At 39.9% G+C, this 17323-nt stretch overlaps 1 protein-coding gene across 2 annotated transcripts; it reads right to left on the minus strand.

Annotated features, from left to right (window-relative positions):
• Window positions 1–6831: 6831 nt before the first annotated feature.
• Window positions 6832–16973, minus strand: LOC131306599 (alcohol dehydrogenase 3-like). Of its 2 annotated transcripts, none has more exons than XM_058332937.1 (11): window positions 16596–16973; window positions 10959–11025; window positions 9905–10041; window positions 9713–9759; window positions 9003–9328; window positions 8575–8657; window positions 8417–8492; window positions 7995–8056; window positions 7816–7911; window positions 7317–7478; window positions 6832–7233 (listed from the first exon to the last, which is right to left on the minus strand). In XM_058332937.1, exons 1-11 carry the CDS (start codon window positions 16869–16871, stop codon window positions 7117–7119), a joined length of 1449 nt encoding a protein of 482 aa, XP_058188920.1. In that variant the 5' UTR covers window positions 16872–16973; the 3' UTR covers window positions 6832–7116. The 2 variants fall into 2 exon arrangements, with proteins under 2 accessions (XP_058188920.1, XP_058188921.1); XM_058332938.1 differs by lacking the exon at window positions 16596–16973 and adding an exon at window positions 14577–14652.
• Between the last annotated feature and the right edge of the window lie 350 nt (window positions 16974–17323).

A 17323-nucleotide genomic window follows, 5' to 3' on the forward strand; every position in this document is an offset into this window, starting at 1 on the left:
ATTCAGATTTTGGAAGACATGCTTCGGGCTTGTGTCTTGGATTTTCGGGGTAGTTGGGAGGATCACTTACCGTTAGTCGAATTCGCGTACAATAATAGCTATCAATCTAGTATCGAGATGGCACCTTATGAGGCTTTGTATGGGAGACCATGTCGATCGCCTGTGTGTTGGACCGAATTAGGTGAGGCTACGTTAGTGGGGCCGGATATGATTAAGGAGACCTCCGAGAGTATGAAAGCTATTCGCCAACGCCTTAAGAAAGCACAAGAAAGAACAATCGAACAAGTCAAGGTGATCCGCCAAAGATTGTTGACCGCTCAAAGTAGACAAAAGAACTATGCTGATCGTCGTCGTCGCCCATTGTCATTTGAAGAAGGGGACCACGTATTCCTTAAAGTATCGCCTCGTAGGGGTTTGTCACGTTTTGGAAAGAAAGGGAAGCTTTCGCCACGTTATATTGGGCCGTTTGATATCATTGAGAAGATTGGGGAGGTCGCGTATCGTTTGGCGTTGCCACCGAAGCTATCGGGTGTACATGACGTGTTTCACGTGTCTATGTTGAGGAAATATGAACCGGATCCGTCGCACGTGTTAGAATGGTCCGAACTTGAGTTGGAGGCCGACGTGTCTTATGGAGAGGAACCGATGCGTATCCTAGATTCGCGTGACCAAGTACTAAGGGGTAAGACGATACCGTTAGTGCGAGTCTTGTGGAGCAATCAAGGTAGAGAAGAGTCGACATGGGAAAGGGAGGACGAAGTTAGAGAAAAGTATCCGCACCTATTTTCGGAATGAACCAATGTGAGTGTTTAAGATTTACGTGTCTTGATAATTGACTTGTTGCATAAGATTAATGGCTATGATTGTTGTATGCATATATGATGTATATGTTAGCTAACCTTGGCTTGGAAAAATTTCGAGGACGAAATTTCTTTAAGGAGAGTAGAATGTAGAGACCCGTAAATTCATTTTATAATTTTATTGTTTTATAAATGGAAAAGTGATGGATTAATGAGAATATTGTAGTTGGGGGTCAAAGTGTAAGGAGTTGAAAGTTATGGGTGCTAGTGTAATTTGTGCATGTGTGTGCCGTGTATATGCCTGGGAAATTTTTTTTCCCTTTTCACTTTTTTTTTCATCTCTCTCCCAGCTCTCTCTCGGTTCTCTCCCTCTCTCTTGCCCTCTCACCAAATTTCACTCCAATAACCCAAAACCCACTCAACACAACCTTCAAACATTCATCCTCTACGCGTATTGTGGTTCGTATTTCGCCGGTTGGAGCTCGGTGGAGTCGTATAGCTCTCGGTTTCGATTTTCGGAAGCTAGGGCTTGAAATTCTTGTGGGTTTCGTTCTTCGGCCTCGAGGTAGGGATTCTACCTCTCAATATATGTAATAGAAGTGCTCTCCTTGCTTGAAATCGTGTCTATTGTTGTTGTTGTTGTTGTTGTTGTTGTTGTGGTTGGATTTCTTGAAATCTGCAGAAAATCTGCTCGAACACCCATTTGTATCGATACTGCTCTTCTCAGTATCGATACAGGAATCTCTGGAACGACTTAGGTTACTGTCGTATCGATACTGATTAAATCAGTATCGATACAATCGGTCTCTGGAAGTTTTTAAGGCCTGTTGTATAGATACTGAAATTCATAGTATCTATACTTCAATGCCTTAAGGCTAAGTTTTGTTTCTTGTTCCGACTCCATTGTCTTGACCCCCGATCGCTTCTAACTTGTTCCAAACGTCACCATATCACTCCATAACACTATCGATCATATTCGTTGAGTTCGTTGAGTATCTTTGCAACCCTCACCCCTTGTTTGGTATAATTGGACGTTGATTTCCATATGGACTTTGATTAAATTGAAATGACACGTTATGTGAGTAAGAGATTCTTGGACACTTATCGACACAACGAGAACATTTGGGGCCCATCGACGGGTGGGTGCCTGGCAGGGGATATCAGGGTCCCATAATTAGCCTGGCAGGAGCTTATGCTCATAATGATCACTCAAGGCCTAACCTTCTCGGTGGGCGCTTGGCAGGGGATATCGGGGTCCCATAATTAGCCCGGCAGGAGCTTCGGCTCATGACACTTAACGTGAAGCGATATTGGATACATGGAGAGTGAAACGGTTAAAGATTGAGATGTATACCAAATTTCATACTGAGTTTGTCGGATTGTTAAGCCTTGGTTATTGCCTATTGTGTGGTCTGTATCTCGTTCTTCCTTGTGATCATCCTTGCATTTCTCTTGCATATAATGTTAGCGTAGAATTTCCTACTGGGCTAGTGTAGCTCAAGCCTATTATCATTTTCAGGTACTAACACAGGACAATAGCGTGCATGCTTGGAATGCTTGGATGTGACCATTATTTTGAAAGCTATCAATTGAGAAGTTACTTAGGCATCTTTGTAAATCTCTTTGAAGATGTATTTGTAACTTTATAGTAAATCTTTTGACTATGGAATATTGTAACCTTTAACTCTTGAATATTCAGTACTTGCGTTAATTTAGGCCTCGGAGCCAAAGATGTAATATTTTGGGAACGCTACTTCATTTTGGTTATCGTACAAATTATGGCGAGATTTTATTTATGGAAATCATTTATATTTATGTTAAAAATCGAGGGTGTGACATGGTATATATGGTCACCTCTATAAAGAAATTATACTCTTATCTCTCAACAGTATTTGTATGAGATTCCACGGTACTTATGTTAAGACAGAATGTAATGTCCCACCACGTATTAATTGTATTAAGTGTATATTTAGCCCCAATAAAAAACCGTTGAGACTTGAACCTCAGCTCTGTTGATCCTAACAAAACTTCTCCATTTGGGATGATTGGTTAGAAAGATGAGTGATGTTTGATAGTATTCCTTGGAACATTATCAAAGGATAAAAAATATATATGTTGGGCTTGAAAGTGTAGTGCAAGTGGTGACTTATTGACTAAAAATGGAAGTAAAAAGAAAAAACTGTGGGTAATGATATGGTATATATTATGCCAATAGTATTTGATTTGAGCAGCCAAGTAGTATTTGGTTTGAGCAGCCAAGTCGAGGACAAATTCAAGATAACATTACATATAGAAGCACATGAGGTTTTTCACTTCCTCAAAAATAAGAAGGGCCCAAAGGCCTCCATGGCAATAAAGCTAGACCTAAACAAAGCTTACGTTCGGGTTTGCTGGGACTTTCTTTTCAAAGTTATGGAAAAAATGGGATTCAACAGAAGATGGATTGGTTGGGTTTCTCAATGTGTTTGCTCTGTTAAGTACTCAATACAAGCCAATGGAGGACAGGTTTGCGTGGTGTTCCCGGGGAGAGGTCTTCGGAAGGTGATCCGTTATCCCCATACCTTTTCCTATTAGTTGCTTATGTGTTTTCCATCATTATGCAAAAGGCCGTTAGAAATAAAGCTCTTGGATGGGTTCGCATGAAAAAGAGATGCCATGTGGTTTCTCATCTTCTATTGGTGGATGATTCTCTTGTGTTTCTTGTGGCAGTCCCCAGGTTTTGTTCCAATTTCATGGAACTCATGGAGTATTTTAGTGATGCTTCAGGGTTGTCTCTGAATGTGGACAAATCAAGTGTATTCATTTCCCCTAATATCAAGGACACTATCAAAGAGGAGATTAAAAATATTCTGGGCATGAAGGAGATGAATGGGGCAGCTAAATACCTGGGATTGCCTACCTTTTGGGGAAGATCAAAAAAGGAATCATTGGGTTACTTGAGGGAAATAAAGACTTGAATCATGCTGGCGAAGAGGTACTTATTAAATCTATTCTCCAACCGGTTCCTTTGTACACATTTATGTGCTTCGAAGTGTCTATTTCTATCTGCGAATTTTTGAATTCGGGTATAGCAATTTTTGGTGGGGTGCTAGAGGAAAGGGTATGCACTGGGGAGCTCGGCATAAGACTATGCAAAAGAGTATGGGGGTATGGGATTCAAAGATTTTGAAACTTTCAATCTTGCCCTTTTAGCTAAGCAGTTATGGGGTTTGACCACAAGCACAAATTCTCTCTGGGCTAGAGTGTTAAAAGGGTAGTATTTTCCTTATAATCAGTGTATTGAGGCAGTAAGGGGATCAACCCCTTCATGGATCTGGTGCAGTCTTCTGGAACTGGAAGGGAGGAAACTAATCGAAGAGGGGGTCCAGTGGAAATGTGGGAAATGGTGAATCTATTCGCTTTTGGGATGATGGTCAGGTCCCTGAGCTCCTGGGTGATAAAGTTACTCCATCTCCTAACAGAAAGGAGGAGTTTCAGAGAGTCGTGGAGTTCAATGATCAGCCCTCCAACACCTGGGATTTAGAGAAACTTAGGCAGTGCATTCCAAAGGGAGAAGTGCAGGCGGTGTGCAAAATTTCAGTAAGTTTTTCCAAGTCTCTGGATGAACTTATATGGTGTTTTACTACCTCTGGAAGTTGTACAGTTAAATCAGGTTATTCTCAGTGGGTGGGAAAGGCGTCCAATTCTAATCGAATTTTACCCTCCTGTTCCTTTGTTCTCTCATAAAAAATGCGGGCTATATTCCTGATGTTCATGTGGAAGGTGGTGAAAAACTGGGTTGCAAGCAAGGCTAATCAATTTCGAAGAAAATGTGCGCCTAATCTCCGTCCTCCCCAACACCTCCAGCCATCCCCTCTCTCATTTGTGACCTCGGTTATTTTCTTCTTGTATTTTAGAGAACATGTTTTTTATAAACTAGAAGTAGATAATATTTCCAAACACCGCCAGTAGTCAATTGAATCTTACTCATTTTCATTTATGTTGTTTATAGGAGTGCACTAGTCTTGCCATGTAATTCCATGTATTGTTAGTTTGATGAATACAAACATCAATTCTTATGCGGGTGGCTCAACGGGTTTGGAATCTTTGAATTCCACTTGCCAGCAACTCTGTGGGCAACCTCACCCTGATGCATAAGCGTGTGAAATGACTGTGAGAAGAACTGTAGGGACTAGTCTGAGGTTCGCACAAGCTAGTCTAGACCCCTACATTAAAACTTGCACTGTGTTTGAAACTTGAGAACAATGAGAGAAAAGAAAAGAAAAGAAAAAGGAGGAAAATACAAGGGAATTGGGAGGAAAATTTTTCTGTGCACAAAACTTGAATTTGCTATTTTTTGTTGGAAATTTACAGAATTTCAGATGAATGAAATCAGGGCTACTGGAAGGTCTCCCGAGGCAACCGTGCATGTCCCGGGTTCGTTGTATTTGGACGCACCACAATCAATAGACGTATTGATGTGTGGATTGCGTAACTCCTGTAACCCCTCACCATGATGGTGTATTCAATCTTGTAACCTCCCTCATTCAAATGGCAGAATTCATTCTCCTGTTAATGGCAGCATTACACCTATCATACTTCCTTTACTCTATATAAAAAAGGCTCACGTTTTGGAGAATGTATTAAAATTCAAGTGTGCTACTATACCTTCCAGCATATTGTTATTTGAGAGAGAGAGACATGCGGTAGTCAGTTCGCCAAGGTGGTCGACGGTGGTGTTTCGACGGCTTGCGGTTTAATCGAGCCAACCCTGAGAGGAAGACGCCGAACAAGATCCTACAACACCCACGGTAGGCAACGAATCTTTCTTAAGGAGACTGTGGCATTACACAGAACTCGGTTTGATATTCTGAAAATTCAGTTTGTATCTCGATTATTTCAATCTGTTTTGTATTTGTATTTTGTTTCGATTATGTAACTGTTACATTATCAATGTTAATGAAATTATTCTCTGGAATATTATGTGATTGCCGAGGTTTTTTCCCAACATTTTCTTCCGTTGTTCTCCCCAAACCAAAGACAGCAGAGGAAATTTTGCAAGTTTCCTTTCTTTTCCATAAGTTTCAAACAAACTCTTTGGCTTCGTTTGGGTTTGTTTGAAACTTATGGAAAAAAAGGAAAGTAATTGAAATGAATAATAATTCTAGTACCACATCCACTTACACACCCCAAATACACCCACACTCACATGAGTGATAGATCCCGCACACACGCACTGCTCGTCTGTGCGGGATCCATTACTTATGTGAGTGTGGGTGTATTTGTGTGCGGGATCCACCACTCATGTGAGTGTGGGTGTATTATGGGTGTGTAAGTAAGTGTGGTGCTAGCAAAGTTGGTGGGAGGTAAGTGGAGGAAAAGTCTACTGTGCTCAAAACTTAGTTTTCATATTTTCCTCACTTTCTTTCCAAACCTAGCAATGGGAGGAAATTTTTTTTTAACTTTCTTTTCTTTTTGTTTCTTTTCCCTTCAATCCAAACAAACCCTTAATGTGGTTGGACCGTTCGAGATGGGCCTAGGAAAGTCCGACCCAGAGAAGCAATGGGACATGCAGAGACCAAAACGCACATGTTTAGTGGGCCGTACATATAAAACTAAGATTTTGGACAATTCCTCATAGTTTTCAGAATTTCTAGAATTGTATCCTGGTAATGGAACTACCAATGTATTGGAAATGTATTCAAACTGCTAAGTGTGATCGGTAACGAAGGCGTAAAGCACATTTTCTCAGTTGCAGATACTCTCTCTCTCTCTCTCTCTCTCTCTCAAATGGGCACTCTCAATGGTGGCTGGGGGGAAAAGGATTTTTTGTACCCAATTCTCTAAATTCCTATGTTCCATTGCATTCCCATTTATCGGATCTAAGTCTTGAGATTCTATGGTTGTCGATTCATTAGAAGAAAGGTCCAGTGAAAAGTGAATGCAAACAACCCCTGGCCGTAGTCAGTTTTTCATGTTGTCTTATCTTCTCCCCACACTTTAGTGGTGTTGGATCATTGAAAATTGTAGGATCCACAAATAGGCGAAGATGTACACAATCTTATCCCCATTTAGAATGACCTTTTTTTGCGATTCAAAGCGCCATCAGGGATGCCGATGGAAAGTTTTGCTGTTGGGCTAAACCGTCGTCCTAAATTTGCACAAACAGAGAATCAGACGCCAAACCATAAAAGAGATTCATAACATTCTCTTTTATTACCAAAATTCGGACAAACATTGGAATTAGTGGAAGCATATGAACACCTAGAAGACGGATAAAAACCCAGACATAGGCTTACAAAGAGTATTGCGTCAGATACCATGGATTCCCTTCATTCTAATGCTCCATGCGGATAATGCATCGAATGCTTTCGCCTTTGAGCAAGTAATCAAAGGCCTTATTGATCTCCGAGAAAGGGACTTGATGAGTGATGAACTTCTCCAGCTCAAGTTCCTGCATATGTTAATAGAAATTCAGGAACAACAAATCATGGATAATAGATATCCTTGAAGTGAAGTCGGAATTTGGAAATTCACCTTGTTCATGTATTTTTCTACTACTGCAGGAATGTCTGACCGGGGTTTGTAGTTTCCGAAGAAGGTGCCCTTTAGAGTCCTTTCATTTAGGAAATTAATAGGGTGTGTTTTGAATACAGCATCTTTGTGTGGGACTCCCACTAGAACAGCTACACCCCAGCCCTGTTATGATAAGTTCGTAATTTATCAGCTCTACTCTTAACATTGATAATATGAAAATAGGTGTTCACATAGCCTATATGTTTATGTATAAAAGTATGCAAAGCTGTATTTGTTCAATGAGTGAGCCGCGAAATCCACAGGGAACCAAACTTCTAACAGTTCACAAACAAACTCGAAGCAGTTGTGAAGAGATGACGAACTGAAGTGGTTATTTGGGGACAATTTTGGCATTGAAAGTACCGTTACAAGCCTCCAACAAGGGGGAGAACACCACCCCCAGTCCTTTCCCTGTATACATTAATGCAGATAAGGGAAAATTCAAGGTTGGGAAACTTACATCGTGGACGCATTCGAATGCTGAAATCATAGCATCAATGTTTCCAGTACATTCGATGCTTCTGTCGACTCCTCCCTCAGTCATCTCGGCGATGACCTGAAGAGAAAGTCGAGAACAATAATAAACTTGACCAAAGTACTAAATAATGGAAGGGAATGGTTAAAACAGCAGGAAAATACCTCTTGAACTGGTTTGGTATAGTCTTTGGGGTTCACAAACTCCGTCACACCAAACTGCTTTGCTGTTATACAAAGAACAGACATATTAGAAAGTAGAAACCAAGGTCTATAAATAACAATGACTGTGGCCTATACTCTCGTATGATGAGTCCTGTTTCTTGTCATTAATCAAGAAATGCTCCTAGGATTGAGGTAAATGCAGCCTAAGTTGCAAAGATAGTTACATGCAGTTGGCCATGAAAATTGGCAATTCCAGGTGTTCCAACTAATAAAATTTACTTTTGGGAGAGTTATGCAACTAATTGGGATTAATCACATATGGAGTAGATCTTAAGGAATCAAGAGAAAAACGGCAGTGATCATGAAAGCGATGTGTTTCAAGTAAAGCAAATATAAGTTAAACCGTTAATAGGATAACCAACCTCGCTCCAATTTGTTTGCATGGAAATCCACACCAATAATCCTCGAAGCACCGGACACTCTGGCTCCTTCTGCCGCCTAATTAAATGAAATTACTGTAATTACAAATCTGATAGATTGTGCTAACAGACTCAAGTATATGGCACTTAGAGAAACTCACTGCTAGGCCTACTGCTCCCAATCCGAAAACTGCCACCGTTGAGCCCTTTGTTGGTTTTGCAACATTCACAGTTGCACCAAAGCCTATCCAAAAAAAAACCCAACAAATAAATTGATTATTCAGCAAAAGCACCAGGCAAAACTTTGTGCAGATCTTCAGTTATTTTGATTTTCTCTGTATTGGGGAAGACAGAAAACTTGTTTGGCAACGGGTATGTGCTACTGTTTATGCTTAAGTTTCTTGAAAACAGCCCACTTTTAAGCACCATCAGAATGACTGGTTTTCATAATTTTGAAAAATTCTTCCGCACATCGATGTGAACAACATAACAATGACTAGTAGTTTCAAAACTCCCACTCAAACAATGAGAAACTTAAACATCTCCAAACAGATTTCCTTACTCGAATTAGACTATCATTTTCTGGTACCTGTTGAGATTCCACAGCTTAGAATGCACACTTTGTCCAGAGGAGCAAGCGGGTTGATCTTGACAACACAACCAACGTGGACCACCGTGTACTCGCTGAAGGTGGATGTCCCAACGAAATGGTAAACGGGTTGGCCATTGATAGAGAATCTTGATTTCCCATCATGGATCATTACTCCCCTATCTGTGTTAATCCTCAGAAGTTCACACATGTTGCTCACTTCAGACTTACAGTGAGCACATTCCTTGCATTCTCCAGTGAATACTGGAAGCACATGGTCTCCTGGTGCAAGCTCCGTCACTCCTTCTCCAACACTCTCCACAATCCTACAGGGGAAAAATCATGGTCAGCGAAACCATTCACTTGAGGCACAACGGGCACTTCCAATCCTCCATCGTGTAGCAGTTTGATGAAAAAGGGAAACAAGGAACTCCAACCCATTCATCAAGTTGTGCCAAATCGATGTTCACTCAAATCATACTCTCCAAATGGTATTGTTTTAGGAGAACTTATTTTTTCTTGCACTACGTTAAAGACTTTTTAAAGAGACTTTGTGGTAAAAAAATGTTAAAAATTGGATTGCTCTATGTCACGTCAAGTTTTGATCTAAAAGTTAAACTAAGCTTGATGGAGTATAAAACAAGGATTGGCAATGGCTCAAGATATATTAATCGATTGAGACTTTTGTTTTGAAAGAAAAATCAACTTACCCTCCTGCCTCATGTCCGAGGATTCGAGGAAACAAAGGGTTCTGACCCTGCAACATAAAAAGAAACAGATTTGGGTGTCACAAGGGAGGATGAATCATTAAAATATAGGTAAGGGAAATTGAAGGAAACATCATGGAACAAGTCAAGAGAATATGATTCCGGGAAATGAATATAAAGAGAAAATCTTGTTACCTTTGCTTCCCAGAAGTAAACATCAGTGTGGCAGAGAGAGGTGAAGAGGATCTTCAGACGAACCTCCATCTTCTGAGGTGGCGCCACCTCCACTTCTTCGATCACCAGTGGCTTCCCTGCTTCCCAAGCCACAGCAGCTGGAACCCAAAATGAAGAAGGCATTATGAGCCAATCCATTTCCACAAAACCCACATGAAAAAGAAGCACAAATAGTACATTGCCAAAGGAAAGAAAAAAAAAAGCACAAATAATAAATCAGAATAGACAAAGTCTCCAAAGAACATATTAATAGTTTTCAAATAAAATGATCCCCATTAAATCAAAACTAAATCACATCCCTATGTTCTCAATTCAGACATGAATGCTACATCATTTAATAGCCCAGATGGACAAAACCCCGTAAATCAAAGGGATGAAAGAAAAATCCAATAATATGTTAAGGATCAAATTAAGGGATGATGCACATAATGCATGATTATTAGCCAATCGATTTTCCATAAAACCTACATGCAAGAGAACCAGAAAACGCCAAGAGGCCCTTAGCCCAATGGCATCAGGGGAGCACTTAGGCGCTAGGAGAAAGGAGGTTAGAAGTTCAACTCCTCTTCCAAGGTGCTAATCTAACTTCTCCTTGTTTGGTGTTGAGAGATGATAAGCTAGGTTTGGAAATCTGCCTAGTTTTGTTATCCATGCCTCTCCTTTTTTCTCTCTCAATGTACTCTTGTCGAGTTTTCTATAAATTGTCCATTGCTGATAAAGAAGAAAGTACTTATCTAATATTCTAACCATACTCACTTTCGCCGATAAGAAAAAAAGCACAAGGACAAATCAGAAATGGGCAAAACACATTTATGGTGATCAAATCTCAATGACCCCATTGAATCCCAACGCTACATCAAAAATCCTTACATTCTCAAATCAGCATTTTACACCAGAGTAACAAACCCATCTGTGATTAACCAAAAATACAGAAAGGATAAAAGAACCAAATAATATGCGAAGCAGATTAAAGATCAATGGGGTAATGAACATCCAAGATACGTATTTTACAAACCTTTGCAACGTATGACTTGACCAACAGTGCTCGACATCTCTTCCTTTCCTTTCTTCCCACTAGAAAACTGAAAACAGATCAGGAATGTTTAGAACAGTATGAAGTTGTGTGTCTGAAATGGTAGTGGAAGTTCTCTTGAGGTGTACTTATACTGTGAATGGAAAGGAAGAAATGATGAATAAAAGCTTTCTTATATGGTTGCTGTTCAAGATATTATTTCAGTGGAGTTTAGCCCTCACTATTGCAAAGTAAAGTAATACTTAAAAAACAGTAGGCAAGGCCAAAACCGTTCCCATGTTTTGGATCATGGTATTTTGGGACTATGGTTTTTCCTATTCTTAGCTCAAAACTATGTAGCATTCTTAGCTTGACAGTGATGGGTACGCAAGTATCCGTATATAATAGGCATATTATACTACATATAGAAAGTCAAGATACTGCTTTACATGGGCACTCTTAAAACCATGTCTAGTGGGTGTTTTTTTTTTTTTTTTAATGGTATCTCGTCATTTCTGTCAGATAATTATCCCATCTCACCACAACAATATTTGTAGGAGACCCCACCGTGCCTATGTCAAGGCCGAATGTAACGTCTCACCACGTACGGATGGTATTAGGAGTATGTTTAGCCCCAATAAAGAACTATGGAGACTTGAACCTGAGCTTTGTCAGTCCTGACAAAACTTCTCTATTTGCGATGATTGGTTAGAAAGATGAGTGATGGTTGTTAGTATTCCTCAGAACTTCATTAACAGAAAAAAAAAAAAAAAAAAAAAAAGAAGAAGAAGAAGAAGAAGAAGAAGAAGAAGAGGCATATTAAGCTTGAAAATGTAATCCAAGTGGTGACTTATTGACTAAAAAAGGAAGTAAAAAGGAAAAAGTGTGGGTGATGATCTGGTATTATGCCGAGTAGTATTTGATTTGAGCAGCTAAGTCATGGGAATTAGTCTTCCCTAAATAAAGAACAGGGGATAAGAAGAAGTAACAACCACTGCCATCAAAAGTATTGTAATGAATGGGAAACCAGAAAAGTGCTCCCACTAAGCTAGATTTATAGATCTGTCCCTTAATCCGATGAAAGATAACTTTTCTCAATAAACTAGAATTATAAGACAGAGAGTATTAAACATTAGAGAATGTATTATCGGAATTATATTCTTCAGTTATTATGTTTTAGAGTTGATCCATCCAATTGAATATTGATATGCAACTGATCTAGGAGTAATATTTTTATTTTGTATCAAGACTATTTGCTTAGTGAGGTTAAAGCAAAAAAACAAGATTTAACCTTAAACATTAGCCCCATATAATATCAACCCTCAATACACTGCTACAAGCACCTGCCCGGTGCAGCCCAGTACTGGGGCGGGTCCCGTGGATCGAATGCATGTGGTGGCCCAATGATCAGATTCAATCAGAAACCGTATCACGGGCTAACCCAATTGATATGCAAACCAAAACAAACTGTACTCATGTTTTGGAACTTCCAGCCAATCGGCCCAAATTTAGGCACGACTATTTACCCAAAAAAACAAGGACCTCACTTTTCAGCAATCTGTGTGCAGGGAGGTCTCTGCTGTTACCTCCCAATCATTCATTTTTTAATCCAACGGTCCAGATTTTAAAAATAGTTTTCATGGGAGGAAACTAGCGAAGAGTTTTTTTAAAATTTGGACCGTCACGGCCACGATCACACAGACAGCTCTCTGCAGTCTTGTATGCAAGATTCAAAAACCAAAACCATTAGGAGTATAATCCAGTGGTTTTTTGTACCCTCACACCTCCATTTTCCAGGTTTCCATCACAAACATAAATACTCATTTATGATTTAACCCACCACTAAACATAAAAGAAAAAGAAGTTGGGATGCAATAGGAATAACTTATTTCAAGAAATCTTTTGCCTAAAAGCGATAGAGTTTTCTCGCACATCAAGCAATTTACATTAAAAAAAACTCACCATACCACGACACTATGTGTTAATCCTAAAGGGTTGGCCTAGTGACCAAGGTTTGGTACTTGGGGGTTTGCCCCCCTTTACATTCAAGTTCAAAACCTATTGAGTGCTATCAACTCTTTTGGAGACCAGTCAATACGTATATGGGGCTTTACCCTGATATAAATAAACCCTCCAATACATGAGATTGATCATCTAAAAATTAGTCGCGGTACGTGTTAGTTGACCTAGACACCCTGAAATTAAAAAAACACAGGATTTTACATTGATAATACAAGGTCTGCTAACTAAATCAAGCATAATATACAACCACCAAAGGAAAATAAATAAGCTAACAATGAAAAACTATGTACAAGAGCAACACTTTTCCCCCAGAGAACTCTTAATCGCGTCCAGGCCAAAAACCAACCTTAGGTTGTTTGTTAAACTGGGATAGCAAGAGATACATCAATTAACAAGAGATACATCAATTAACGTAAAAGGTTAGATCAAATTTAAATTAGTACTTCGCCTTTATCTAATATTTCCGTGCATTTAAAATGTAGGAAATAAGAATTGTAATTGGCACAACACTCCAATATTTTATTCATATGTTAACATATGCACTACAACTGTAGAAAATATTCCACCCAACAATCATTATCATTGAATCTAATATTTGTCAGTGTAATATTTTAAAAACCTCGCTCCCCCGCTCATGCATTGTGTCCGCGTCCACTTCATACAAATAAGCTCTAACCTCTCTCTTGAAATGCAACGGTAGAGAGGTTGGAAGGCGACACAGGCTTTGCTCCTCAAAATAAATTCTGCGAACCCTGACTCATTTGGAGATCTCAACTATTTAGTTTCTAATTCAGATAAAATGTCCCATTTTCCTACAAATCACTCCCCTTCAATACTAGGTCTTAAGGTTTCTAGGAGAAGATGCTAAAAAATTTAGCACACAAACCCCAATGGAGCAAAACATCTCTCTAGCACCCCAATGGCTGAATTTTAATACAAAATGACCAAGAAAAATGAAAAAAAAAAAAAAAAAAAAAGCCCCACCTAAAGAAACACCAATAAAAGCATATTTGTATAAACATAGTCAGCTACATTTGTCCAACATAACGTCGAAGAACAGTCTAATTAGTACATCATCGAGAAACATATTGAAAGGACAAAACCACTATTATTGCTTCACGTCTGTAGAACCAGCACTGACAAGCCCCTTATTGTGCAAATTGTATGTAAATTGCACCAACTTCTTATGGTTCTTTTACATTAGTCAGGGTAACATGTTTTGACTTTCGAAAATACTGAATAAACACACAAGAGACATACTTATAAACACACAAATGCATATGCCCTGCAGACAAAATAATCAATATAAATGCTTTATATAGATACACACACACACACGGGGAGAGAGAGAGAGAGAGAGAGAGAGAGAGAGAGAGAGAGAGAGAGAGAGAGAGAGAGAGCATACAGTTTCTCTATATTGCACCAAATTCTTATGGTTCTCTTACATTAGTCAGGGTAACATGTTTTGTCTTTCGAAAATACTGAATAAACACACAAGAGACGTACATATAAACACATAAGCGCATATGCCCTGCAGACAAAATAATCAGTATAAATGCTTTAGAGAGAGAGAGAGAGAGAGAGAGAGAGAGAGCATACAGTTTCTCCATCTGTTACTGTAACAGCAGCACTAGCTTGTCTCCCCATGTCACTTGTCTCAACCACATCTGTAAAAGGCAATTCAGGCAAAATGCAGGGTTATTGTTTTGTGAAAGTATCAACGAAATGGATGCAAATGCACCAGTAATCTATAGGAAACAAATTTGCGAAACTTGAGGACATGTTTGGAAGAAATGGAATACATCTGGAAGGAAAAGTTCCCTGTATCCGATATTCAACTTTCGAGCGAAGTGAATTATTGTAACAGTGGGCCGAACCAAATATGGTTGAGGCCAACTAACCGAAAGGCAGACCAACTGGTATGGGTTGGACAATCCAAGAACAAGTGTACTGCCCATGCAGTCAGCATAAGAACCGAGCCAGATGGATAAGGTCAAACCTGGCAGAACAACTGGGATAGATGGGTGCCATGGCTCTGCCACGCAGTATCTGCCTATGTGTCATATGGAAATTGTCATGCGTGACGTCGTTTGGAAAAATGGTTTGAGTGACGTCATGGGAGCCCAAGTACAATCTCTCTACAAAAGGTAAACTATAACCCTAGAAAGATACACTGAGACGAACTTAGGAGTACCCTTCGGTCGGAGTACGTCCGGACAACACTAACCTGCTATTCCTTTTGCAGTTCAGCTCTAAGAAGCATGAGACACGAACACCACACAACAAGGATACACGGACACGTGATTTTCCCAAAAAACTAGGACACTGACACGTTGGGGGACACGTTATGTATAGTAATAATTAAATATATGGCAAAGTAAGGATTACCTCCTTGTGGTTTGGCCCTTTGGCAGATGACATCTCTATCATTTGGAAATGAGCTCTTCATAATTTTGGAGTAAAGTTCTACTGTTAACAGTGTTCCAAAATTCAGAATTAATCGGCGATTAGTTGCTAGCGGGGCCTATCCGACTAATTTTGAGATACTAATTTTCCTGTACGAATAACTTATAGATAAAAGTGTGCTCCAAACCTAAGGCCAATGCTTAGTAATGCTACTGCCATGACATATTTTCTAAAAGTAGAATATTGATAATCTCGGTGCATTGTCTAACGCTCTTGTGCTCCCGCACCCGTGCCCACTCGGCAAACTTGTGACTTAGGTCCTACAATTGAAGTTTGCCTGGGAATCTTCACTATATATGACCAGAACCAATGAGCCCAAATAACATCTCTTGGCTAAACCTCAAGTGGATTCCTACATGAGTTACTTATCCACATATGGTAACATAGCCTACCGCCGTGCACACTGTGTGGGTTCAGTCACTTAGTTATTGGCTGACCACTAGTGTAGATTTACTGACACTTGTGTGGGATATTGGAGCAACCTGACCCACATTGCAGGAGGAAATTTCAGGTAATCCTTTCAGGTGAGTTTCTGGCATCCTGCTATTGCAAATTTGTAATTTTACAGCATGACTAGTCTTCTCCTCTCTCTCGTCAGCCAAGTCATTTTGTGCAGTCAACAAGTCATTTTAGCACCAAAAGCCTCATTTGGTTAACTTCTCCATTCAGCCCCAAAGCCCCTCAAACAGCCCAAGCAGATTGGCTAAAATTGGAATTATTTTTTTAGCCTCTCTCCATTTTTTAATTAAGTACCTCAAACAGCTTAGCTAATAAACAGCATTTCGTAACTTGTTTCCTTCAACATTAAAGAGAGAGAGAGAGAGAGAGAGAGAGAGAGAGATTTCTTTGGACATCTCAAAGAAGCGAATAGGACTTCAAACGAGCCGAAACGAGCTTTAAAATGTTCAAGCTCCTTTATTAAGTTTTTAGCAAACAGGCGAGTAATAAAGTAAAGGAGTAAAGCTTCCGGCTGGACTCGGCTCATTTATCAACTAGCCTAATATTGAGGCTCGGTACTCGAACCGGCCTTTATCATGTCAAGCCTCTCTGTTCCCAAACCACTCGGTTCATTTGTAGCCACATATAACAATTACCCCAAAAGAGAATAGCCTAATTAATCCAATCACATGAATTTCACTTCGAATTACTTACATGTCTATCGCCGACCGGGATTTTGACGGAGAAAGGCTGGGAGTACAGAGCGGCCGCATCGCTGGTCGATTCGGACGGCTCCGATTGGGCTTGAATACAGAACAGAGAAGACCTTCTTTTGTCTGATGGACCAGTGGATAGAGAAGGAGGTAAGAGCGGAGTCGTTTCGGAGCGAGGCGAGAAGGAAGAGGAGAGAGAGAGTGTGCAGCGGTTGGAACGGGTGAAGTGAAGGGGCGGAGGATGAGGTACTCCATGGAAGCTACGGTTTGCTAGCATTACTGTTTCGGAGGGGAGAGAGAGAGAGAGAGAGAGTTTTCTCGCTCTTGAAAGGGAGGGAGGGGTTTGGCGGGGTTTTGCTGTGTAGCGTCGAATGTGTCTTTGTTTACGCTTGTCGGCCAATTCATTCTCTCAGTGGAAGATAATTTTATGTATCTCCACTTCAAGTTTTGCTATGAGTTTCTCTAAGGGTTTTCTGAGTTTTTTTTTTTATTGTTCTTATTTGAATTTTTTTTTTATTTGTTAGTTTTGTATCTATCTTTTTTTTTTTTGATTCTTTTCAAGATGGATCGAGACCAAACAATGGAAGAAAAACTTTTTTAATTGTCCTTTCCTTTTCTTTCTTTTCCCCGAAATCCAAACAAACCCATAAAAGTGCCGATGGATTGTTGGGGATGGACCTAGGAAAGCCCGACCCAGCGAAGCAATTGGACACAAAGCGACGGACATGT

The sequence above is a fragment of the Rhododendron vialii genome, chromosome 11a, assembly GCF_030253575.1.
Source record: "Rhododendron vialii isolate Sample 1 chromosome 11a, ASM3025357v1".
NCBI classification, from domain to species: Eukaryota; Viridiplantae; Streptophyta; class Magnoliopsida; order Ericales; family Ericaceae; genus Rhododendron; species Rhododendron vialii.

Excerpts from the sequence above, each read along its gene's own strand:
- LOC131306599 (XM_058332937.1), bottom strand. The coding sequence starts at position 16,871 with ATGCTAGCAAACCGTAGCTTCCATGGAGTACCTCATCCTCCGCCCCTT. Across the intron at positions 11,026-16,595 it reads TCCCGGTCGGCGATAGACAT|TTTTCTAGTGGGAAGAAAGG; the intron begins GTAAGTAATTCG and ends ATCTGTTTTCAG. Across the intron at positions 8,057-8,416 it reads TGCAAACAAATTGGAGCGAG|CAAAGCAGTTTGGTGTGACG; the intron begins GTTGGTTATCCT and ends TTTGTATAACAG.